This window comes from Arachis hypogaea, chromosome 20 (genome assembly GCF_003086295.3).
Source record: "Arachis hypogaea cultivar Tifrunner chromosome 20, arahy.Tifrunner.gnm2.J5K5, whole genome shotgun sequence".
Taxonomy (NCBI): Eukaryota; Viridiplantae; Streptophyta; class Magnoliopsida; order Fabales; family Fabaceae; genus Arachis; species Arachis hypogaea.
In genome coordinates, this window is record NC_092055.1 from 136,713,917 (window position 1) to 136,740,049 (window position 26,133).

The following is a 26,133-nucleotide window of genomic DNA, read 5'->3' on the forward strand; positions in this document are numbered from 1 at the left end:
ATATTTTGAAATTGGATCCCGCTAGGGAGACAATGAACTATTTGTATTTGTACAATGTGTACAATGGGTTATTGAGTTATAAAATGAACATCCCCATACTATCTAGAATAACCATCCGAGTACTAGGGATAATAAACATCTTTCAAAAAGATTAAATTAATTTTGGGTTCACCAAGGATTGAACTCTTGACCTTTTGGATCTAGCATTCTAACACTATATCATGATACCACTCATCCCAAAAATTTCAACTGATGGGAAAATGTAACATTAATGATTATATCTCTATTACTCCATAAACTTCCATTGTACATATTGTACAAGTATTCCATTGGCTCCTCGTACTTTCCCTTTGAAATTTTATATATAAGATAAGAATTCAATATTGATGGTTGTTTTTGTTGATGGCTTTCTACTGTGCTCTACTGCTCATGGTGATGTTTTGTGATGTTCTGAAACTCTGATATAGCATACACATATCAACATAGCAATTGTATTGAATTATTGAATTTCTCTTATGTTCTGAAATTGCTTTTGGTGCTATAGTTAACTGCATATTTTTTATATATATAAATTATAAATGGAATGAGGCATGCCGCCAATTGAAGCTACGGCTAGTGAAAATTCAGGTACCAATTAGAGTTCTCAAATCTCAATCTGGAAGTACCATTGGAATCGTTACGTTTTTTTGGAAATAAAAAATGGCCAAGAATGCTCTAGAAATAACGCAGGATGAGAGCATGAGATTCCTGTTGAAGGATATGGAAAGAAAAAATTACGATGCAAACACTATCATAAGATTTTTTAGGTAGAGTTTATACGTTGAAACACCACTTTGCGGGACCTAAAAATGATGTTGGAGGATGACATTGATAGCGAAAAATGGAAGTAAAAACAAATTGAAAAGCAACATACTAAAAATAATCGCATTATGAAGGTTTTTTTTTTTTTTTTTTAAATTAGTCTTGTTTTAAAATGAGCTAATTTGTTACACATGCACTCGATACATAAGTTTATACCTCCATATTATATGAAAATAAAATTTAAGAGTACCACATTATATGACTACAAATTATAAATTTAAAAGATTAATGTTCAAATTCGGAAAAATTGTGACTCGAGCTTAGAGAAAAAGAAGAGATTCAGATTAAAAAAAAGGTTTGGTACACAAATTTAAGTGGTGAACCTCACAAATCAGGAGTGGGAGGTTACTGTTATATAGTAAAGTTAACTCAACATAGTTAACCTAACTAATTTGCTAAAATAATGTTATAGCTAGTTACAGCTAACTTAAAGCATAGCCAATCTAACTGATTTGCTAAAATGATGTTATTAGCTTAAGGGTATCAACATCCCCCCTCAAGCTGGATAGTGAAAATTCACTAATCCAAACTTGAAATACATCTGCTTGAAGGGTCCAGGAGACAAAGCTTTGGTGAATACATTAGCTGTTTGGTGAGCTGAAGAGATTGGCAGTAGCTTGAATATCCCAACTTGAACCTTTTCCCTTGTGATATGGCAATCCACTTCTATATGTTTGGTTCGCTCATGAAAGACAGGATTGGCAGCGATATGGAGTGCGGATTGATTGTCGCAGTACATTGTGAAAGGCTTTGGATGATCGACATTGAGATCCTTGAGGAGATAAAGAAGCCATTGTCCTTCGATAGAACCAAGGGCCATTGCCCTGTATTCAGCCTCGGATGAGGAGCGAGCCACCGTGTCTTGTTTCTTACTCTTCCAAGAGATGAGGGAAGTGCCAAGAAAGAAACATTGTCCAGAGATAGAACGACGTGTATCGGCACAGGTCGCCCAATCAGAATCTGTGTAGCCAGATAAAGAGAGGTCAGAGTCGCTGCTGAAGAAAAGACCAGCTGCTGGAGAGGCTTTGAGATAGCGAAGAAGATGCATGCCAGCTCTATAATGATCATTAGTAGGACAATCTAGATATTGACTAAGTTTGCTAACTGCGAAAGAGATGTCCGGACGTGTGTTGGTAAGGTAGATGAGGCGCCCAATGAATTGCCTATACTTGGTTGTATCTTCGAGCCTAGTGCCTGAAGTCTTTGTAAGTTGAGAGTTGTAACACATGGGAGTGGAAACTGAAAATTTGAATTCAGGTTTTCATTGTTGGACCCTGGATTCACCACAATTGGAGGCTCTTGATGGTATGCCATGGTTGTTTAAGGAGAAGAAAGAATTTGGAGTTGAGAAAGATGAAGGAACACGAACGGAGTTACAAGGCGCTCACCGCACCATGTTCAAATTCGGGAAACTTGTGACTCGAACTCAGAGAAAAAGAAGAGATTCAGATTAAAGAAAAAGTTTGGTATACAAATTTAAGTGGTGAATCTCACAAATAAGGAATGGTAGGTTGCTGTTATATAATAAAGTTAACTCAACATAGCTAACCTAACTAATTTGCTAAAATAATGTTACAGCTAGTTACAGCTAACTTAAAACATAGTCAATCTAACTGATTTACTAAAATGATGTTATTAGCTTAAGGGTATCAACAATTAAAATTATGGCATGTAATTTATTTAGCTCATATCGCTCTTGTGATATTAATTAGTTCCTGTTTTATCTGGAACTGTCACACCAAAATTTGAATAATTTAAATTCATTTATGCATTTGCATTTCATTTTTTTTACTTTTTTTAAGGAAATACTCACACAAGGATGTTTAGAACATCTTTTATTAAAGTTGTTGACATGTCACACTATGATTTGTAATATTTATAAAACAATCGATTAATAATTTATTTTACAGATTCGGTTTGATTTGACCTGGCCGATTTATATGATTTGAGCTAGGTCATGCTTAATTTTTTTTCCTGTAAATTTGTAATGTGACGTCGTTCATCAGCCTTATGCCCTATTCCCTTCCTCTCGTCAATGTCTCACTGAAACTCGAGCTCTCTTATCTTTTTCACTGTGATTCACTGGTTCTTGCACTTAAGCTTTCTCCCTCTCTCGTCTCCGGTCTCTCTCACTATCTCTAGCATCGCACTCAAGCTTGTCGTCGCTCTCTCAAAATTCTTTAAAATTATAAAAAAATAAATTTATTTAAAATGAAAATAATGTGATTAAGTGTAATTTATTCATATGTAATTAAAAAATAATTGAATACTATGTACAGTAAAAAATTAATATTATTGAAAGATAAAATAAAAATAAAATTTATTTTTATGTATCATTTTTGTCTCTAACGTTTTCGTCCTATTTAAGCCCCTAACGTTTCAAAATCGTCTCAATTTTGTCCCGCCGGCAATTCTGTTAACGGATCCGTAACAGCAGGACAACATTGAGTCAATTTTAAAACGTTAGGGACTTAAATAGGACGATTAAAATTTTAGAGACAACTTTAGGACTTACCCCAAACGTTGGAGACAAAAACAATACTTTACTCTTTAAAAAAATATTTGGTTCAATATCACCAATTGGTTCATATAAGGGAAAAAAAAAACTTCATAATCAAATTTAAATAAAACCGATTAAAAATAAATCATATTTTAATTCGACCAATATCACATGTTTAATATTAATTGATAAAATTCATACATCTTTAAAAAAAGATGTTTCATCCATCTTGATATGAGTGACTGTATTTTTTAAATTAGGATGTTATTCTATTTGCTCAATTCTTAGTAAAATATTTTTAATATATTACTTTTTTACTTTTTTTTAATTTATACCACCGCTAAACTTGATAAAACCACAAAAAATACTTAATCTATATTATCTGCTTTTTATATGGAGCATTATGAAGTTATATATTTATTCCATTTCATCGGTAATATCCGAATATCCATGTAACTAAAGAATAGAAAGAAGAATAATTAACAAAAAAAAAAAAAGTAAAGAATACTATTCATGCACAAGCACCATTAAACTAAATTTTGGAGTTGAATTAGATACACTCAGTTTTTAAAATTTTGATTAGTTATTTTTCTCGCTCCCTCACTGAAATTTCCAGACTTAAACATCGAACGTGTAAGGTCTCAGTCTAGCATAGCATTAATAGTCTTCTTCACCACCCTTCCCTATACGCCAGTTTAATTTTCTAGACGATGATATTACGGTTTCCTGGCTTCCAAACATAAGAACCAAACGAACCAGACAAAGCTTTCAGTTTCAATAATCTTACTTGACTTGACTAAAAATACTAGCGTGTTTAATGATCGTCTTGATATAAATGTCTTCTTCTTACCAAAAACAAAGTACTAAGAATATTCTTTCTCTGAATTAAACACTACGTACTACTCCATCAAATCAAACATGAGCTGGAGTTCCGTTAGCAACCAATTAGAAATAAAGGCAATTAGTTGAAAAATCAGTCCATTATTTAAAAAAAAAAATATTTTAATTTTTAAAATTTTAAAATTAAATAAAAAATTCTAGCTAGTTGATTTATATTATAGTTAATTTCCTAAATTTTTTATCATTTTAAATTTTTAATATAACCAATAAGAGTGTATCCAAAAGTAAAACATATATCAACATTAATCTTTCAAAAGTTGAACAAGTCAAATAACGGAACTAGGGGGTCACTAGGGTCACAATCATGCATTTTACTACTTGCCCAGTTCCTAGTAATTACGGGAATCGGAACAATGGCCTCACCTCATTAATTATTCATAATTTCACTGATTCGTTTTGCTTCAAACCTCATCTGCAATTAAACACCGGACTCTCCTTGTTCAACCATGAACTTGAAGAGTTATACTTATAGCATAACCTCTGCCATATCCACTCTCCTTTATGTTTCTTTCCTGTTCCTCTCGGACTTAGCTATAGCTATTGAAGCTTATGTTCCAGTTGATAGTTTCACCATAAACTGTGGCTCAACTGGCAATTTCTCCGACGGTGGAAGGTCATGGAGCGGAGACATAGACTCAAAGCTCTTAACTCTTCAAGACACAAAAACCATCGTTGCTCAACCAGCCACACAACCTTCTCCGAACAAGGTTCCATATACCAGTGCTCGCTTGTCTAACTCTGAATTCAGTTACTCCTTCCCGGTCACAGTTGGCCGGAAATTTGTTCGTCTCTTCTTCTACCCTGCTTCTTACGCTGCCTTTGACCGTCATAACGCCTTCTTCACGGTCAAATCCGAGGGATTCACACTCCTTAAGGATTTCAACGTTTCGCTTAACGCCGATGCTGCAAACAGCGACACCATCTTTAAAGAATACATCATCAACGTGGATGATGGGCAGAGGATCAACCTAATCTTCACTCCAAACACATCCCATCCAAATTCTTACGCGTTTGTGAATGGAATTGAAGTGGTGGCCATGCCCAGTGATCTCTACTTCACTGAACCCACCGGACAAGAAGTTGTATTTGTGGGTCAGCCAGGCGCCGCATACACTATGCAAAACAGTAGCGCCCTGCAGACAGACTACAGAATCAAAGTTGGCGGCAACACAATCACACCTAAAGCTGATACTGGCATGCTCAGGAACTGGGCAGGAGATGATGCTGATTATTTAAGAACGCCAAGTGCTCTGTATGCGCTATCTGCTGATATGACGGGAAAGATGAACATCACTGTGAGTCCTGATTATGAAGCACCCATTGAACTCTACACAACATCACGTCATATGGGCAGGAATCGAACTCTCAACCAAATGACCAATTTGACCTGGGAGTTCCCTGTTGATTCTGGCTTCACCTACATGCTCAGGCTTCACTTTTGCGAGCTAGACCCAAGCATTAATAAAACCGGTGACAGAGTGTTCAACATCTACATAGCAGGCCAGTTGGCGGAGGACCGTGCGGATGTTCTAAAATGGAGCAAGCAAGAGGGAATTGCTGTACAGAGAGACTACGCAGTTATGATCCAAGGCCAAGGGATTACTCAGGACAAGTTTAACCTTTCACTCCAATTCCATCCTGCATCACGCACGTGGTACAGCGACGCTTTCTTGAACGGCCTTGAAATCTTCAAAATTAGTGACCCTGCGTCTAATAACCTGGCAGGACCCAACCCTGACCCTATTCCTCATCCATTTGCCCCACCACACTTCTCTGTCTCTGTTCAAATCTCAATCAAGAGGATCATAATAATCATAATAATCTCTGTTGTCCCTGCTGGATTCATTTTTCATTTCATTCTAGTGTTCTTCATCCTTAGAAAACAGAAGAAAAAGACCAGAAAGAGATCTTCCAAAGAAGCCAACACTCAAACGTTACCATTGCCATCCGCTCTTTGTCGTCGATTTTCCTTGGTTGAGATAAAAACAGGCACCAACAACTTCGATGAGCTCCTCCTTATCGGAGTGGGAGGGTTTGGCAACGTGTATAAAGGCTACATCGACGAAGGTTCAACACCAGTCGCGATCAAACGGTTAAAACCGGGTTCACAACAAGGGGCTCAGGAATTCATGACCGAAATTCAGATTCTCTCTCAACTGCGGCATCTCCACCTTGTTTCCCTCATTGGTTATTGCTGTGAGAGCAACGAGATGCTCTTGGTCTATGATTACATGGATCGAGGAACCTTACAAGATCATCTCTACAACAATAGTAGTAACCCTTCCCTTTCGTGGAAGCAACGGTTGCATATCTGCATAGGAGCAGCGAAGGGGTTGCATTATCTCCATGCAGGTGCGATCCACAATATCATTCACCGCGATGTAAAGAGCACCAACATCTTACTGGATGAGAAATGGGTGGCCAAGGTTTCTGATTTCGGCTTGTCCAAAATAGGACCCTCTGGCATTTCAATAACCCACATCAGCACTGTGGTGAAGGGCAGTCTTGGGTATTTAGACCCAGAATACTATAAACGACAGCGTTTAACTGTGAAGTCTGACGTGTACTCCTTTGGAGTAGTGCTGTTTGAGGTGCTGTGTGGAAGGCCGCCTTTGATGAGGACAGTGGAAAAACAACAGATGTCACTTGCTCATTGGGCTGTATCTTGTTATGAAGATGGCACGTTGGATCAGATTGTGGACAAAGCATTGAAGGGTCAGATTGCACCGGAATGCTTGACGAAGTTTGGTGAGATTGGTGTGAGATGTTTGCATGAAGATGGTTCCCAACGACCTTCCATGGATGAAATTGTTTGGTGTTTGGAGTTTGCATTGAAACTGCAAGAGAGTGGTGAGACGCATCAAGAACATCTTGTTACTGCACCTGAAATGCTTGAAATTAGCAATGTGTAACTGTGTAAGATGGAAATGATGGGGATAACGCCACATCTAAAATAAGGCTACCAGTCGCATCCATGCATCCATATTAAATTGATCATTAAAAATGGTTAAATAATAATTTAATTAAATATATAAATTATTTAATTTAAAATTAGTTAATATAAGTTTTAAAATTTTTGAAAATTCATTTTTACTCTCAAAATAATCAAAACACTCCCGGACTGCTCATAATTAACCGAATCAAAATCTTAAGAAAATAACAATAATTTAACATAAACATATTCAAACTCAAATAATAATTAATCAAACCAACATTCACTTATCAAATTTACATTTAATTATTATAAAATTATCAAATTCTATTTCTGTGTAGAATCAACACAATGAAAACTCTGAAAAAATTTTCTGATCAAGCTGCTAAAAAAAAAATGTAAAAAATCATCTGTCTTCTAGAATTCTAATTAGTCGAACTCAAGAAAAAGAAGAGCTACATCACCCCCAACTTCTACCAAAAAAAAATAACGCCAATATATAGAAGAAGAAAATACGAACACTTTTACCGGATTAAATTTTTTATTAAAATTACGGATCTCAAGAAATTGAACTCGAAAGCTTTTAGGTTGAGTTAATACTCAAAATGACCCCCGAAATTTGATCACCGAGTCAATCTGATCCTCTAGTTTTTAATTGATCCAATTTATACCCTGAAATTTTAAGGCGTGGCTCAGATTGGCCCTTCTATCTAACTCCATCACCGGAATGATGACATGGCACCCAAACCTCACCACATGCCTCTCCTTCTTCCTCTTACCATCGCCATCACCACTTCCCCTCTACTAACACCCTCCCTCCCACCCCCAACAAACAACAACATTCACAACCCACCAACACCCACACATGTCCACCGCCATTTATGAAGGACCTTTCTATTATTTGATCCTTCTCTTTCTCACCATCACCATCGCCATCTTTCCTCTACTAACTTCTTTCCTCCCCAGCAAACAACATTAGCAATCACTAATATTAACAAATTAAAGAGAAATAGAAAAAGAAAAAGAAACACAACACCACACCACACTTTAGATCCCTCTTAATAAGACCACAAAGATGGGTGCAATGGGTGAGGGTGTTTCGAATTTGGGGCAATGGATGGTGTGACCTTGTGATTGATGGTAACATTGAGAATGCATTGTTCAACATATATGCTAAGTATGGTTATATAAAAACGGGGTTCAAGATTTTCAACATAATTGTGCATAAGGATGTTATTTCTTGGGGTGCCGTTATTTGCGGCATAGCGGTGAATGGTTATGGTAAGCAAGCATTGCAGCTCTTTTCACAAATGATGGTTCATGGTGTTGCCTCTAACGATGTCACATTCATTGGTTTGCTGTCTGCTTGCAGTCATGAAGGAATGATGAGTATAGGTATTATGCTCTTCAAAGCTATAGCGGTAGAAATGTGTGGGTGTTGATGGGTTGTGAATGTTGTTGTTTGTTGGGGAGAGAGAGTGTTAGTAGAAGGGAGGTGGTGATGGTGATGGTAAGAGAAAGGAGAGACATGTGGTGAGATTTGGGTGCCACATCATCACTCCAGTGACGGAATTGGACAAAAGGATCAATCTGAGTCACGCTTTAAAATTTCAGGGTATAAATTGGATCAATTAAAAATTAAAAGGTTAAATTAAGTCGGTAGTCAAATTTTAGAGGTCATTTTGAGTATTAATTCCTTTCAGGTTCTATGAAAATTTTTCGCGTTCTCTCTTTCTATTTCTAAGCTTGGGCCGAATGAAGAAGAGAATATAATCAAATGGTAATAATGTGGTGTCTTTTTATAGGACATGTGTCGCGTTTATAAACTGTTGAGTTAACTGTTCAAGTTATAATAAATATCCTAAATGGATAATTATAAAAATTTGATATATTAAAACACAACTAATAATATATATGAGTTACTAATATAAATAATATAAGTAACATAATAATAAAAGATATATAGTGAATTATTAGCAAAATTAAGTTCACCAAAAAATATCGATATTTACTTATATCGACAGATATCGAGTTTGATAATAATATTAACTAAATTTTATTTTTAAATTAAAAATATCAATTACTCAAATTAAAATATACATATAATTTTCATTACTTATAAATTGTTAGAATTATAGTTTCAATCATAAAAAAATATATATAAAAATTTAAATTTAATTAAACTCAAATAGTTATAAAATTAATTTAATTACTTATAATAAAATATTTTTTAAAAATAAAGAACTCCAATTTATAAAATAAATTATAACTTATTTATATTTAGATTTTAAAAAATGTGAGCCATTAAACAACGCAATCAAGTCAATATCGAAAATGTATGAGAATAATAAAATAATTCAATTATCAGAACTTATCTCTAATTAGAAATAAAAGATAATTTATATAGAAATTAAACGAGTAAAGTATCGTTTTTATCTCTAATATTTGGGATAAATCTTATTTGTATTCCTAAGGATTAAATCATCCTATTTGTATTCCTAACGTTTATAAAAGTAATTTAATGTTATCCTACGGTCGATTATACTAACAGAGCATATTGTATTTTTCAATTATTCTCACTTGGATGTGTTCGATTTTAATATTGTACTCACTATTTATGTTTAGGTTAATCATGTCCCTAAAAAAGTGAATTATGTAAATGTTGCAGGATTAGTTTCAGCTTTTGATGAGTTATTATCCGGAGTGGATCATCGGTTCTGTCCTAGACATTTGTATTCTAATTTTAAGAAGATATTTTGCGATTTTATTTTATAAACATCACAATTTGTATTTAATTGTTGTGCGTGTATTATAAATATGTTAAATCATGCTATTTGTTACGATGGGTAACCGGAGATGGTGGGCTGGACTTGCTAGGTTAGCCCAATCGTCTGAGGAAGGAAGCCTTTGAGCGAGTCTGCACCTTGGGGGCCTCCGTCCGACTTGTGAGTATGAACGAATGGGGGGTGGTACCTGCAAAGACACTCCGATGCCTAAGTCAGCAAGGGTGTGAGCAGGTCTAGAGAGTATTGGGACTTAGAGATACCTGAGGGATGTCAGTGTACTTATAGTGGTGAACCAATAACCACCGTTGAAGTAGTGCCACTTTTTTAGGGTGTTAACCGTCCCTTTATCTTAGGGAGGTTAAGATATGGCTCCTAGAAGTGGTTAGAGAGATTCTAGGGGCAGTTACTCATTCAAACGAGTGTTTATCTGCCAGCTAACTCTCGTTCCCGACTTCTTTTAGAGTAAGTCGGGGTAGGAACCGACTTCCTGGGAGGAAGGTGGGTGAAATGCGGGGCTCATCCTTTGGGATTGGGCCTTTTATTTAGACCTGGGCCTTATCATTAGGCCAGGGTATGAACAGTGCCCCTACTCGAGCCCAATTTTTTAAGATTTGGGTTCGAGTATTCTACTCGGGGTTGTAGCCGACTTGTTGGAGGACCGACGTGATGTTCTGAAACCGACGTGACTTTTCGTGACCTTTTGGTTCTGACAGTTACGTCTAATCAAGCGTCGTGTCCGTTTAGGGATGTGCGTAGGGATTGATGGTCTTGGTAACGGTGCATTCTCATTAATGACTGCCTCGCTTTTACCATTGTGTCCCTAACATGTTTATAAATACTTTCCCTCTTTTTCGTTGTTTCGTTTCTGCGATTTTTCAAATTTCTTCTTCATTTGTTCGTGCTGCACTTTTGTGTTTCGAAGGCTTCTACTTCCTCCAACCTCATTTTCAGATAAAGGTTAGCATTTTCTCCTTCTGTAATCATGCTTTCTATTTGCATGCCTTTATTTTGTAGATAGGTTGGTTTGTAGTCCTCTGTTTAGTTCCGTATTCCCCCCCTTTAGAGACCGTGTTTTTTATTTTCCTTTTCTTTTTCCCTTGTAGGTTTTTTGTCACCTTTTTAAGAAAAGAAATGGCTTCCGTAGATGTTCTTTCTCAGTGGGTTGATGTCACGGTCCTAGGGGAGGAGCCTTCGGTCGATACTGAGTTTATCACCCATCTTCGTACTCACCACAGAATTTGTACTTCTGAGGAAGATGAGCCGAAGTATGAATTGGTAGTCCCGAGTCCAGAAGACCGGGTTTGTTTTGGGAGGGTCAATGAGGCGGCCCCTCATTTTTTCTTTATGTATGAGTGCATGATCACCCGTTTGGGTGTTTTCCTTCCTTTTTCAAATTTTGAGATGTCTGTGTTGCGTCACTGCCGAGTTGCCCCTACTCAGCTTTATCCCAACTCTCGGGGTTTTTTGAAAATTTATCAATTTATTAGCCAGGCTTTGGAGTTCCCGACTTCTCTGAGAATTTTTTTTCTATCTCTTCCATATGACCAAGCCCTTCAGTGGGCTAAATAACAAGCAACAGTGGGTGTCTTTTCGAGCCATACAAGGTCGGAGAGTTTTCACCCTTTTTGACGAATCCTTCCACGACTTTAAAAACTATTTTTTCAAAGTTCAAGTTGTAGAAGGTCACCACCCCTTTTTCTTGGACGAGAGTTCTTCTCCTCGCTTTCCTCTATACTAGCTGGAGGCCTCCCCCTGCGAGAAATATGGTCTGGACGACCTGGACGAGGTAGAAGCAGCCATTGTGGGGTTCCTCCGAGAAGTGTGGGGGAGGGCCCCATATTTGGACACTAAAAAGTTTCTCCAGGGGTCCCCGACCTTTGTCCAGGCACAGCTAGGTAGCTTTTTCTAATTTGCTTCCGACTTATGATTTCTTGTACCCACTTGTTTAACTTTTAGTTACTTCTTATTTTTGTAGAGATGGCGAAGCAGAATGCTCAGGAATCTTACCAGAGAGTCCAGGAGGTCAAAGCGAGGTCTCGAGCCAGGACTGGTGGCTCCAAGGCGGTTATCTCTGCTCCTCCTCCCCCTTCTCCTCGGAACGTTGGGACTCCCTCCCAGCCTATCGTGATTTCTTCTTCAGCTTTCTCTCAGCCGCCTCCCTCCGCCCGACCTTCTCCTGAGCCCGAGAGGAGGAAGCGTAAGACTTTAGAGTCTAGCTCTTCCTTTGAGGGTGAGGTTAAGGCGGATGCCCTTGCATTCGTCCGAAAGTACATCTACCCCCATGCTCATATGAGGATGGATGATGTATCTGTTCGGAATCACCTTACCTCTTTGGTTGAGGAGAGTCTCAGGGCGGCGGGTGTTTGCAGTAAACTCTTAGATATTTTTGAGAAGGCTCCTCTCAACTCTTTGGGTTCAACCTCGAAGGTTGAGGAGCTGGAAGGAAGGCTTCTTGTATATCAAGAGCATGAGAGGGGGTTGAAGGAGGAGGTCGCCAAGCTGAGGGAGGAGAGAGATGGCCTTCGGGAGAGGGAGAGGAAGTTGCAGGCCCAATGCAACATGGAGGTGGGTTTGAGGAAGACAGCGCAGGACAGCTACCAAAGTTTATTTGAAGATCTTGTGTCTGTGAAGAATGATTTGCTGAATTCTCGGAAGGCATATACCGAGTTGGAGGACTCTATTGCTGAGGCTGCCGAGGAGGCTTGGAGGATCTTTAGGGAACAAGTTGGAGTCATTGCTCCTGACTTGGACCTTTCTCCTTTGGATCCTGACAAAGTCGTCATTGACGGTGCCATAGTTGATCCCCCTGCTCCCATGATCGTTTCCGAGTCAGAATTGAAGACTCGGGGGCAGAGGATCATTGAGTCCCCTCCTCACTCAAAGGACGCTCCGAGTTCTTCAGCAGTCCCTCCGACTTCCTCTTCGTCTCCAATGGATGCCTCTCTCCCCGGTCCTGGTGGTGTTCTTCCTGACTCTGGTGGTGGTGATCCGTCTATTCCTCTTTCGAAAAAATAATTTTGTTGGCTATATGGGGGCCCGGCTTGTGGGTCCCCCCCCCTTTTTTTTTTAAACTTTTATTTGTGTTTGGTGCTGTTTGAACAATTTGCTTCTGGCCTTATAAGGCCGTAAACAAAATATTTAAAATACCCTTTTTTAATAAGGGTTTAAGTTTATCTTATGCGTGCATGCTTTTTGACAGTGATTTTTCAAACCCCCCTTAATCTTTTTCTGAAACATCTTTTCTTTAGCTTGTCTGTTTTTCTGAACCTTTTTGTTTTAAGGATTTTTAGGACAGCTTTCTGACCTTTCCCTGGACTTTTTCGATCTCTTTTGTTTATTCCTCGTACTCAATTTTGTTTTATTGAGTTTTTATGACTTAGGTTATTTTTGCGATTCGTTTTCTTTTTTACTCGGTTCTTTATTTCGACTTATGAGTCGGAATGTTTCCGAGTTTCTTACGATCAACTTTTATAACCTCTTTACACCGACTTGTACCTCGTCATTTTATCCTAACGACCATCTAGGTCGGTTGATGGGATTTTTACGTTTTGTCGAGCTTAAGTCGGCGCATTTCGTAGAAAGACTTAGAAAACAAAAAGGAATTTATAAGAGATTTTTGTAAGATGGAAAAGATCTTTATTAATGGGGGAGGTACCTTATTGCTACTAAGGGTTTTTGACAATCTATTTCCCTTAGCCTCTACTATGATGCCTCGTTAAAAACCCTTCTCCAGAAAAAACCCTTTAATTTTTGGGAAAAAAAATCATGAAGTTGGGAAAAGAGTACATCAGGGAGTAGAGTTCGCTTTTAACTGTAGTACCTTTTCATATTACAAGCATGCCACGACCTCGGTAACTCGGTTCCGTTCAGGTCGGTTACTTTATAATAACCCTTTCCTAAGACCTCCTTGACTTTGTATGGTCCCTTCCAATTTGCAGCGAGTTTTCCTTCCCCTGATTTGTTGACTCCAATGTCGTTTCTGATCAAGACCAAGTCGTTCGGGGAGAATGCTCTTCGAATGACTTTTTTGTTGTACCTTGTAGTCATCCTTTGCTTCAACGCTGCTTCTCTTATCTGGGCTTCCTCTCGGACTTCGGGAAGCAAGTCGAGCTCCTCTTTGTGCCCCTGTACGTTTCCGATCTGGTCATGGAAGATTATTCTTGGGCTTTGTTCGTTGACTTCTATTGGTATCATGGCTTCTACGCCATAGACTAGTCGGAAGGGCGTTTCCCCAGTGGCGGACTGGGGGGTTGTCCTGTAAGCCCATAGCACTTGTGGGAGCTCTTCGGCCCAGGCTCCTTTTGCATCTTGTAATCTTTTCTTCAGCCCTGCCAGTATGACTTTGTTGGCTGCCTCGGCTTGCCCGTTGGCTTGCGGGTGCTCCACCGAGGTGAACTGGTATTTGATTTTCATACTGGCTACTAGGCTTCTAAAGGTGGAGTCGGTGAACTGGGTTCCATTATCTGTAGTAATGGAATGGGGTATCCCATATCTTGTGATGATATTTTTGTAGAGGAACCTCCGACTTCTTTGTGCGGTGATGGTGGCTAATGGTTCTGCTTCTATCCATTTTGTGAAGTAGTCTATTCCCACGATCAGGTATTTGACTTGTCCTGGCGCCTGGGAAAAAGGACCTAGCAAATCCATTCCCCATTTTGCAAAGGGCCATGGAGAAGTGATGCTGATGAGCTCCTCCGGGGGAGCCACGTGGAAATTTTCATGCATCTGGCATGGTTGACACTTTTTCACAAATTCGGTCGCATCTTTCTGCAAGGTCGGCCAGTAGAATCCAGCTCGGATCACTTTCCTAGCCAATGACCTTGCTCCGAGATGATTTCCACAGATCCCACTATGGACTTCCTCTAACACCTCGGTGGTTTTTGAGGTCGGTACGCACTTTAACAATGGTGTTGATATCCCCCTCCTGTAGAGAATATTTTTCACCAAGGTGTAGTGTTGTGCTTCCCTTCGAATTTTCTTGGCCTCTTTCTCCTCCTTCGGGAGGATGTCAAATTTCATGTATTCGACCAAGGGTTTCATCCATCCGAGGCTTAATCCGACTACCTCAAGGACCTCTTGTTTGTCTTTTTTTTTTACTACGGAGGGTTCCTGGAGAGTTTCCTGGATCAGGCTTCTGTTATTCCCTCCTGGCTTGGTACTTGCTAACTTGGATAGGGCGTCTGCTCTGCTATTTAGATCCCGAGTTATGTGTTTGACCTTGGTTTCTGCAAAGCGCCCAAGGTGTTCCAGAGTTTTTTCTAAGTACTTCTTCATATTTGGGTCCTTTGCCTGATACTCTCCACTTATCTGGGAGGTCACCACTTGCGAGTCACTGTATATCATCACCTTTGTAGCACCGACTTCTTCCGCCAGCTTCAATCTAGCAATCAAAGCTTCATACTCTGCCTGGTTATTTGAAGCTGGGAATTCAAATTTGAGGGAAACCTCTATCTGGGTTCCTCTTTCATCCACCAATATTATGCCTGCACCGCTTCCTGTTTTGTTTGAGGATCCATCTACATAGAGTTCCCATGTAGTTGGTTTTTCCTCTTGGTCTCCCGCGTATTCTGCAATGAAGTCAGTGAGGCACTGGGCTTTAATCGCCGTCCGGGTTTCATACTTCAAGTCGAACTCAGAAAGCTCTATTGCCCATTGAACCATTCTCCCTGCAACGTCCGTCTTTTGGAAGATTTGCTTCATGGGTTGGTTCGTGCGAACTCTTATTGTGTGAGCTTGAAAGTAAGGCCGTAGCCTCCGTGAGGCTACTACTAAGGAGTAGGCAAACTTTTCTAGTTTGTGGTACCTTAGCTCGGGACCTTGTAGAACTTTACTGATGAAATATACTGGATGCTGACCAGCCTCGTCTTCTCTTATCAGGGCCGATGAGACGGCCTTGTCTGCTACAGATAGGTATAGGACGAGGTCTTCTCCAGCTATAGGTCGGGTCATAATAGGAGGTTGGCTCAAGAATCTTTTGAACTCCTGGAACGCCTCCTCGCATTCAGGAGTCCATTCGAACTGACATCCCTTTCTCAATAAGGAGAACAGTGGAAGGGATTTTAATGCTGATCCTGCCAAAAATCTGGAGAGGGCTGCAAGTCGGCCATTCAGTTGTTGGACCTCTCTTAAACAAGTCGGGCTTTGCATCTCCAGGATAGCTCTACACTTATCGGGATTTGCTTCGATCCCTCTTTGTGTCAGCATAAACCCTAGAAATTTTCCTGCCTCTACCGTGAAGGCACACTTTGCGGGATTTAGTCTCATCCCGTGTAACCTTATGGTGTCAAAGACTCGTGAGAGATCTGACAAGAGGTCGACTTCTTTTTCGGTTTTCACCAGCATGTCATCGACGTATACTTCCATTAGGCCTCCAAGGTGGGAGTCGAACACCTTATTCATCAACCTCTGATATGTGGCCCCTGCATTTTTCAGTCCAAATGGCATGACCACGTAGCAGAAATTAGCTCTGGGTGTGATGAATGACGTCTTCTCCTGGTCTGGCTCATACATCGGGATTTGGTTATACCCCGAGTAGGCGTCCATGAACGACAAGTATTGATACCCCGAGCTGGAGTCTACTAGGGTGTCAATACTTGGCAGTGGATAAGGGTCCTTGGGACAGGCCTTATTTAAGTCGGTATAGTCGACACACATTCTCCATTTTCCATTTTGTTTTTTGACTAGCACTACATTGGCTAGCCATGTTGGGTACTTGACTTCTCTGATGAAGCCGGCTTCTAGAAGCGCTTGTACTTGCTCTTCTACTACTAGGGCTCGTTCTGGGCCGAGCTTGAGTCTTTTTTGTTGTACAGGTCGGGACCCTGGGTAGACCGAAAGCTTGTGGGACATGAGCTCGGGGTCTATCTCAGGCATGTCGGAGGCCTTCCAGGCGAAGAGATCGGAGTTATCTCTTAGGAGCTTAGTCAACCCTTGTTTTAGGGTTTCCCCTAGGTTGGCTCCTATGTGAGTATTTTTCCCTTCCTCTTCGCCTACCTGTATCTCCTCGGTTTTTCCTCCCGGCTGTGGTCGCAGCTCTTCTCTAGCCCTTGCACCTCCGAGCTCTATTGTGTGGACTTCTTGGCCTTTCCTTCTCAGGTTTAGGCTTTCATTGTAGCATTTCCTTGCCAATTTCTGGTCTTCCCTTACCGTTGCTATCCCCGCTGAGGTCGGGAATTTCATACAAAGGTGGGGAGTGGATACTACCGCTCCGAGTCGATTAAGGGTAGCTCTGCCGATTAGAGCATTATATGCTGACCCTACATCGATGACTATGAAGTCTATACTCAGAGTTTTTGATTTTTCCCCTTTTCCAAAAGTGGTGTAGAGGGGCAAAAATCCCAGTGGCTTTATTGGCGTGTCGCCTAATCCGTACAAGGTGTCGGGGTAGGCTCTTAACTCTTTTTCATCCAACCCTAGTTTGTCGAAAGCGGGCCTGAAAAGAATGTCCGCTGAGCTTCCTTGGTCTACTAGGGTTCTATGGAGATGGGCATTTGCTAGGATCATAGTTATTACCACTGGATCATCGTCTCCAGGGATTATTCCTTGCCCATCTTCTTTTGTGAATGAAATGGTAGGGAGGTCGGATGACTCTCCTCCGACCTGGTAGACTCTCTTGAGATGTCTTTTGCGAGAGGATTTGGTGAGTCCCCCTCCCGCAAACCCCCCTGAGATCATGTGGATATGTCTCTCCGGAGTCTGCGGTGGTGGGTCTCTTCTATCCATATCATCTCACTTTCTCTTCCCATGACTGTCTGACCTTTCTATGAGATATCTGTCAAGCCGACCTTCTCTAGCCAGCTTTTCTATCACATTTTTAAGGTCATAGCAGTCGTTTGTGGAGTGACCATATATCTTATGGTACTCACAGTAGTCACTGCGGCTCCCACCTTTTTTATTTTTAATGGGTCTGGGGGGTGGCAGCCTTTCAGTATTACAAATCTCTCTGTATACATCCACTATAGAGACCTTTAGAGGAGTATAATAGTGATATTTCCTTGGTCTATCGGGACCGAGTTCTTCCTTCTTCTTGGTTTCCCTCTCCCTTTCTTTTGTTGAAGGAGGGTGCCCAGGTCGGCAGCTTAGGTCTCTCAGCTTAGCATTTTCCTCCATGTTGATGTACTTTTCGGCTCTTTCCTGTACATCGCTTAGAGAGGTGGGGTGTCTTTTAGATATGGACTGTGAGAATGGACCTTCTCTAAGCCCATTGACTAACCCCATTATGACTGCCTCTGTGGGCAGGTCTTGAATCTCTAAACATGCTTTGTTGAACCTTTCCATATAGGCTCGTAAGGATTCTCCGACCTCTTGCTTTATTCCCAGGAGGCTTGGCGCATGTTTCACTTTGTCTTTCTGGATAGAAAACCTCATCAAAAACTTCCTTGAGAGGTTGTCAAAACTGGTTACCGACCTTGGGGGGAGGCTGTCGAACCATTTCATCGCTGCTTTCGACAAAGTGGTCGGAAAAGCTTTGCAACGCGTTGCGTCGGAAGCATCAGCCAGATACATCCGACTTTTAAAGTTGCTCAAGTGATGCTTTGGATCTGTGGTTCCATCATAGAGGTCCATATCGGGGCTTTTAAAGTTTCTTGGAACCTTTGCCCTCATTATGTCCTCGCTAAAAGGATCTTCCCCTCCTAGGGGCGATTCTTCTCTATCGTCACGGGAGTTCCGACCTTTGAGGGAGGATTCTAACTTTAAGAGTTTTTTCTCTAACTCTTTTCGTCGATCCATCTCCTCTCTTAGGTGCTTTTCTATCTCCCTTTGTCGCTCTCGTTCCTGTTCTAGTTGTTCCAAGCGACTTTGGTGGACATGAACTAATCCCATAAGTTCAGTTGCGTGGGACTGTCCGTCCTTCTCCGATTCACAGCCTTCAGAAGAATTCACCTTCGGGGTTTTGACTCCGGAGGTACCCTCTCTGTGTTGATCGTTGGTTTCCTGGCGGAGGGTTAAGTCCGCGTCGTTATTTTCGGTATCCAGATTCTCTTGTTCGGAATCTGTTTCTACATGACCATCCTCAGGGGATCTGTCCGCCATCACAGGTTGATCTCTCGGGTCCCCGGCAACGGCGCCAATGTTACGATGGGTAACCGGAGATGGTAGGCTGGACTTGCTAGGTTAGCCCAATCGTCTGAGGAAGGAAGCCTTTGAGCGAGTCTGCACCTTGGGGGCCTCCGTCCGACTTGTGAGTATGAACGAATGGGGGGTGGTACCTGTAAAGACACTCCGATGCCTAAGTCAGCAAGGGTGTGAGCAAGTCTAGAGAGTATTGGGACTTAGAGATACCTGAGGGATGTCAGTGTACTTATAGTGGTGAACCAATAATCACCGTTGAAGTAGTGCCACTTTTTTTAGGGTGTTAACCGTCCCTTTATCTTAGGGAGGTTAAGATATGGCTCCTAGAAGTGGTTAGAGAGATTCTAGGAGCAGTTACTCATTCAAACAAGTGTTTATCTGCCAGCTAACTCTCGTCCCCAACTTCTTTTAGAGTAAGTTGGGGTAGGAACCGACTTCCTGGGAGGAAGGTGGGTGAAATGCGGGGCTCATCCTTTGGGATTGGGCCTTTTATTTAGACCTGGGTCTTATTATTAGGTCAGGGTATGAACACTATTATTATTGGTAAAAGTAGACAGATAAATATAAATATTATTTATATTTATTTATATAATTTACAATTTTACATCTTAAATAGAATTAAATATTTTTTTCAAAATATGGAGAAGAAGGAAAATAGAAATTGAAAGCGTTAAATAAACAAATGAATCAAAATTAAAAACAAGAAGAATATGCATGGATGAGGATATATAAAGGAAATAATTAAAAGAGAGAAAATAAGTGGAAAAAAAAAAAGAAAGAAACAATAATAAAAATGAAAAAAAAATAATAAAAAAAATAAAAATTGAGAAGAAGATGATATAATAGTTAAAAATAAAGTAAGGTGATAAATAAATTTTTAAAAATTTACACTTCGAATAAATTAGTCTTTAAAAAAAAAAATATTAGTAAAATTTTTTAGAATAGTAGATATGAACACACTACTACCTTTAAATTAACTTTTATGATTAAAATAAAAAATCTTAATTTTAACTAACTTGTCCATTTTTTTTATCCTAAAAAATTTTATTAATACTTCTTTTTTTTTAGAAATTAATTTATCTAAAATATAAATTCTTAAAAATTTATTTGTCACTTTCCTCTTGAAATTAAAAAAGCATAAGGAAGAAGAAGTTGAGATGATGATAGAATAGAGATTAGAAAAACGAGGAGTTAGTAAAGGGCAAACAATTTAAAATATTTAGTTTTTTTCGAAGATTATATTTGAACAATAATAACACAGCTATTATTTTTGACAGGTGCTGGAGGCCAAGAGACCTGATGGCTGATAGAATATCTAAATGACTTGAAGAATGTTGAAAATATTCCAAAGTTTGTTGAGGAGCATCCTTTTGGGAAACAACCAATCACTGAAGCAAGCCCTTCTTGGAACTATTACCTCCAACTTCTTCACAGTCTTTCTAATTCTGCTTGAATACCAATTATGTGCTTTAATTCTCAGCCAAAATAGTTGTTTTCAAGACAATTTAATTTAGACACAAAAGATTTCATTTGTTTTCTCGTGATAATTATGTATGTGTAACAGTGCAATTTTCCATTTTCTTATAACCTATGTTGTGTGAAGGGAATGGGTTCCCTTATTTTAGTTATAGCCCAGAGTTTTCATAACTTTGATTTGTATGAATAAAAAGACCTTCCCCAAGACTTTCCATTAATTAATCTTGTCTTCGTTAATTAGAAAACGTGTCTCCTTATATGATATCTATGTAGAAACCGTGACAACCCTCCTTATATCATTTTCAAAACAAATGCAAAGTAATTTTTCCTTGCGCATAAACTTATTTGTTTAGTTTTGATTCCCCACTTCTATAGCATTCAATAGTATGCTTCTTTAACAAGTCTTTATATATTTTTATCATTATCAAATCATCATAAACATATTCTTTCTCTGAATTAAACACTACGAACTAGTCCTCCATCGAATCAAACATGAGCTACGTTACCAATATGCTTTATCTTGCTTTTAATATTTTACTACCAATCCACGTTTATGAGCCAGTCGTTGCACACATTTTCAAAGAGAAAATTATATTTATATTATTGTTTGTATATATTCTTTATGTACATTTTCTTTTTTTTAAGTGATAAACATTTTTTCTCATATTTTATTGGAAAAGTTTAGAGGCCAACAACTTTGTTAAATTTTGGCCAGCATGTAACTAGTAAAGAAAAGTGAGCCATTTGATGAAATCTCACACCAATCTCACACCATTAAAACCATTATTGATGACGATTTGATAGCTACAAATCACAAAAGCTGCTGCACCTAGCATTCCTCTATTTTATTAATCGTTTTAATATAATCAATAAGTGTGCATCCAAAAGTGACATATATCACCATTAATCTTTCAAAAGTTGAACAAGTCAAACAACCGAACCAGGGGTCACTAGGGTCACAATCACAAACAATTTACTACTTGCCCCGTACTTTCAAGCATTCTTCCTAGTAACTACCGGCAATCGGAACAATGGCCTCACCACATTAATTCTTCATAATTTCACTGATTCCTTTTGTCCCAAACCACATTGCAATTAAACACTCGACTCTCCTTTTCCAATCATGAACTTAAAGAGTTATAGCATAACCTCTACCATTTACCTTTCTTTCTTATTCCTCTCGGACTTGGCCATATCCATTGAAGCTTATGTTCCAGTTGATAGCTACAGCATCAATTGTGGCTCAAGTGGCAAATCCTCCGACGGTGAAAGGTCATGGAACGGAGACATACACTCAAATCTCTTTACTCTTCAACACACAAAAACCATCGTTGCTCAACCAACCACACAATTTCCTCTTTACCAAGTTCCATATAACAGTGCTCGCTTGTCTAACTCTGAATTCAGTTACTCCTTCCCGGTCACACTTGGCCGGAAATTTGTTCGTCTCTTCTTCTACCCTGCTTCTTACACTGGCTTTGACCGTAATAACGCCTTCTTCACAGTCAAATCCGAGGGCTTCACACTCCTTAAGGATTTCAATGCTTCGCTTAACGCTGATGCTGCAAACAGGGACACCATGTTTAAAGAATACATAATCAACGTGGATGATGGGCAGAGGATCAACCTGACCTTCACACCAAACACATCCCATCCAAATTCTTACGCGTTTGTGAATGGAATTGAAGTGGTGGCCATGCCCACTGATCTCTACTTCACTGAACCCAGTGGACAAGAAGTTGTATTTGTGGGTCATCCAGGCGTCCCATACACTATGCAAGACAGTAGTGCCCTGCAGACAGAATACAGAATCAAAGCTGGCGGCAACACAATCACACCTAAAGCTGATACTGGCATGCTCAGGAACTGGGCAGGAGACGATGCTGATTATTTAAGAACGCCAAGTGCTCTGTATATGCTACCCGGTGATATGACCGGAAATATGAACATCACTGTGAGTCCTGATTATGAAGCACCCATTGAACTCTACACAGCATCACGTCATATGGGCAGGAATCGAACTCTCAACCAAATGACCAATTTGACCTGGGAGTTCCCTGTTGATTCTGGCTTCACCTACATGCTCAGGCTTCACTTTTGCGAGCTAGACCCAAGCATTAATAAAACCGGTGAGAGAGTGTTCAACATCTACATAGCAGGCCAGTTGGCGGAGGACCGCGCGGATGTTCTAAAATGGAGCAAGCAAACGGGAATTGCTGTACAGAGAGACTATGCAGTTACGATTTCAGGGACTACTCAGGATAAGTTTAACCTTTCACTCCAACTGCACGAGGCTCTCCGAGAAGGTCAAAGTCAAACATTACAAGGCGATCCTTTCTTGAACGGCCTTGAAATCTTCAAAATTAGTGACACTGTGTCTAATAGCCTGGCAGGACCCAACCCTGACCCTATTCCTCATCTATTTGCCCCACCACACTTCTCTGTCTCTGTTAAAAGCTCACACAACAGTAGGATCCTAATAATCATAATAATCTCTGTCTCGGCAGTATTCATTTTTCTTTCCAGTGTAGTCTTCTTCCTCCTTAGAAAACAGAAGAAAAATAACATAAAGATATCTTCCAAAGTAGCCAACACTCAAACCTTACCATTGCCATCCGCTCTTTGTCGTCGATTTTCCTTGGTTGAGATGAAAACATGCACCAATAACTTCGATGAACTCCTCCTTATCGGGGTGGGAGGCTTTGGCAACGTGTACAAAGGCTACATCAACGAAGGTTCAACACCAGTCGCGATCAAACGGTTAAAACCGGGTTCACAGCAAGGGGTTCAGGAATTCAGGACCGAAATTCAGATGCTCTCTCAACTGCGCCATCTCCACCTTGTTTCCCTCATTGGTTATTGCTGTGAGAGCAACGAGATGATGTTGGTCTATGATTTCATGGATCGAGGAACCTTACAAGATCATCTCTACAACAATAATAATAACCCTTCCCTTTCCTGGAAGCAACGGTTGCATATCTGCGTAGGAGCAGCGAAGGGGTTGCATTATCTCCATGCAGGTGCGGTCCACAATATCATTCACCGCGATGTAAAGAGCACCAACATCTTATTGGATGAGAAATGGGTGGCCAAGGTTTCCGATTTCGGCTTGTCCAAAATAGGACCCTCTGGCATTTCAAGAACCCACATTAGCACTGTAGTGAAGGGTAGTCTTGGATACTTAGACCCAGAGTACTATAAACGACAGCGTTTAACTGTGAAGTCTGACGTGTACTCCTTTGGAGTAGTGCTGTTTGAGGTGCTGTGTGGGAGGCCGCCTTTGATGAGGACAGTGGAAAAACAACAGATGTCACTTGCTCATTGGGCTGTATCTTGTTATGAAGATGGCACGTTGGATCAGATTGTGGACAAAGCATTGGAGGGTCAGATTGAACCGGAGTGCTTGACGAAGTTTGGTGACATTGCTGTGAGATGTTTGCATGAAGATGGTTCCCAACGACCTTCCATGGATGAAATTGTTTGGTGTTTGGAGTTTGCACTGAAACTGCATGAGACTGGTGAGACGCATCAAGAACATCTTGTTACTGCACCTGAAATGCTTGAAATTAGCAATGTGTAACTCTAGCTGTAAGATGGAAATGATGGAGATAATGCCACATCTAAAATAAGGCTACCATTGCATCCATACAAAGTTGATAATTAAAAATTATTAAATAATAAATTAAATATATAAATTATTTAATAATTTTGTGATTGATTTTAATATATAAATAATATTTTTAAATTTTCGATTAATATCTTCCTATAAAAACACTTGCATATAAATTTTTATCCTAAAATAATACACAATAATATTGTCTAATAGTATCTAGTTGTTAATTGTAAGAACATTTTATATAAGTAGTTAAAATAAGAAACAGTTATTTTTTAATTAATATTAGTTAATTTTTTATTTATTTTTTATTTTAAATTTTAATTTTAAAATTTAATTTTAAAAAAAAAATTAAAATTAAAATGTATAATATAAATAATTAATTACTATGCTTATAAAAAAATAAATACTTTTTCATATTTAAAATAGTAGTGATAGACAGTTAACTTTAGTAATATTTTATCATATTATTATTATAGTGGTATTCTAAATTTATTTTTAATAATTTCTTTAACAAAATAATTTTTAATATTTTAAAATATTAAATAAATTAAGAGTTCCACTGTATACTCAAATATTTTTGTTAACTATATAAGTCCAATCTAGTTAACCTAAATTCAACAAAAAATCACTCACATAACATATTTGTGAATTATGCACTTTTTTTTCTGTGTGTTTCTTTTTTATTTCTTGTTGTTCTCCTATGGCGGATGTTTTTGCTGCTTTTTTTATATTTTTTCTCCTCCTATATCTTATTTGCAGCATTTTTTGTTTGAAGACAATAAAAACAAAAAAATTATGAAAATGTGAAATAAAAAGAAGATAAAGAAAAAAAATGATGACAATAATGAAGAAGAGGAAGAGAAGTTTTAATTGTGCAAAATTTTTAAGTTAAATGCAAGAAAATTTTGAATTTTGACACAAATTGTCTTAAATAAAATTATTTTTAATTTGAATGGTATACTTTTAAATTTTAAACAATAAATTATCTTATAATATAACGTGGAGATAAACTAATATTTTGTGTTTATCTATTGTGGTAAAATTTTTGTGTTTTATATAATAAATTTTAATAGAGTAAAGTATTGTTTTTGTTTTTAAAGTTTGGGGTAAGTTTTAAAGTTGTTCCTAACGTTTCAATCGTCCTATTTAAGTCCCTAATGTTTCAAAATTGACTCAATGTTGTCCTACCGTTAGGGATTCGTTAACAGAATTGACGACAGGATAAAATTGAGACAATTTTAAAACGTTAGGGACTTAAATAGGACGAAAACATTGGGGACAAAAACGATACATAGAAATAAATTTTAATTTTATCCTTTAATAATATCAATTCTTTACTGTACATAGTATTCAATTATTTTTTAATCACATCTAAGTAAATTACAGTTAATCACATTACCTTCATTCTAAATAAATTAATTTTTTTATAATTTTACTCTTAAAGTAATGTAATTTTTTGATAAATAAATAAATTTTACACTTTCATTACTTAATCATATTACGTATAATTTTTTTTTATAATTTTACACTTTCATTCTAAATAAATTAATTTTTTTATAATTTTATGTAACACTCTCACTACCAGAATGTCACGCTTCTGATTGCGCCACTCTGATAGCAAGAAGTATTACGACTAACTTCATATACTTAATATTAAAATAGGAGCCTTTGACTCGACATCGTATCGCTGACTTCATTGAAATTCGGAAATAAATACTTTATCTTAAAAAAACAAACAGGAAAAAATTTATATACAAGACTTCTTACATAATAGCTTATAATGTTATATACATATAAAACATACAACTCCTATCCCTCTTACAAAATTGTAATAACAAAGATGAGGGAAGAAAAAAAGTATCTAATTAATACAATAACGCGGTATAACTCTTCATTATGCTTTTTCATCCGATTCCTAAAAAGGTAAAGCTGTAGGGGGTGAGAACCTAACCACACGGTCTCACCACGGAGTTTCAGAATTGTCATAAGA

At 38.6% G+C, this 26,133-nt stretch overlaps 2 protein-coding genes across 2 annotated transcripts; both read left to right on the forward strand.

The window, feature by feature from the left end:
• Positions 1-3,790: 3,790 nt before the first annotated feature.
• On the forward strand, positions 3,791-7,291 carry LOC112784222 (receptor-like protein kinase FERONIA). The gene has a single exon (XM_025827362.3). The coding sequence runs from the start codon at positions 4,708-4,710 to the stop codon at positions 7,171-7,173; it is 2,466 nt and encodes an 821-aa protein (XP_025683147.1). The 5' UTR covers positions 3,791-4,707; the 3' UTR covers positions 7,174-7,291.
• Positions 7,292-21,162: 13,871 nt separating this feature from the next.
• On the forward strand, positions 21,163-24,283 carry LOC112784224 (receptor-like protein kinase FERONIA). The gene has a single exon (XM_025827363.3). The coding sequence runs from the start codon at positions 21,651-21,653 to the stop codon at positions 24,105-24,107; it is 2,457 nt and encodes an 818-aa protein (XP_025683148.1). The 5' UTR covers positions 21,163-21,650; the 3' UTR covers positions 24,108-24,283.
• Positions 24,284-26,133: the final 1,850 nt, after the last annotated feature.

Excerpts from the sequence above, each read along its gene's own strand:
- LOC112784222 (XM_025827362.3), top strand. The coding sequence starts at position 4,708 with ATGAACTTGAAGAGTTATACTTATAGCATAACCTCTGCCATATCCACT.
- LOC112784224 (XM_025827363.3), top strand. The coding sequence starts at position 21,651 with ATGAACTTAAAGAGTTATAGCATAACCTCTACCATTTACCTTTCTTTC.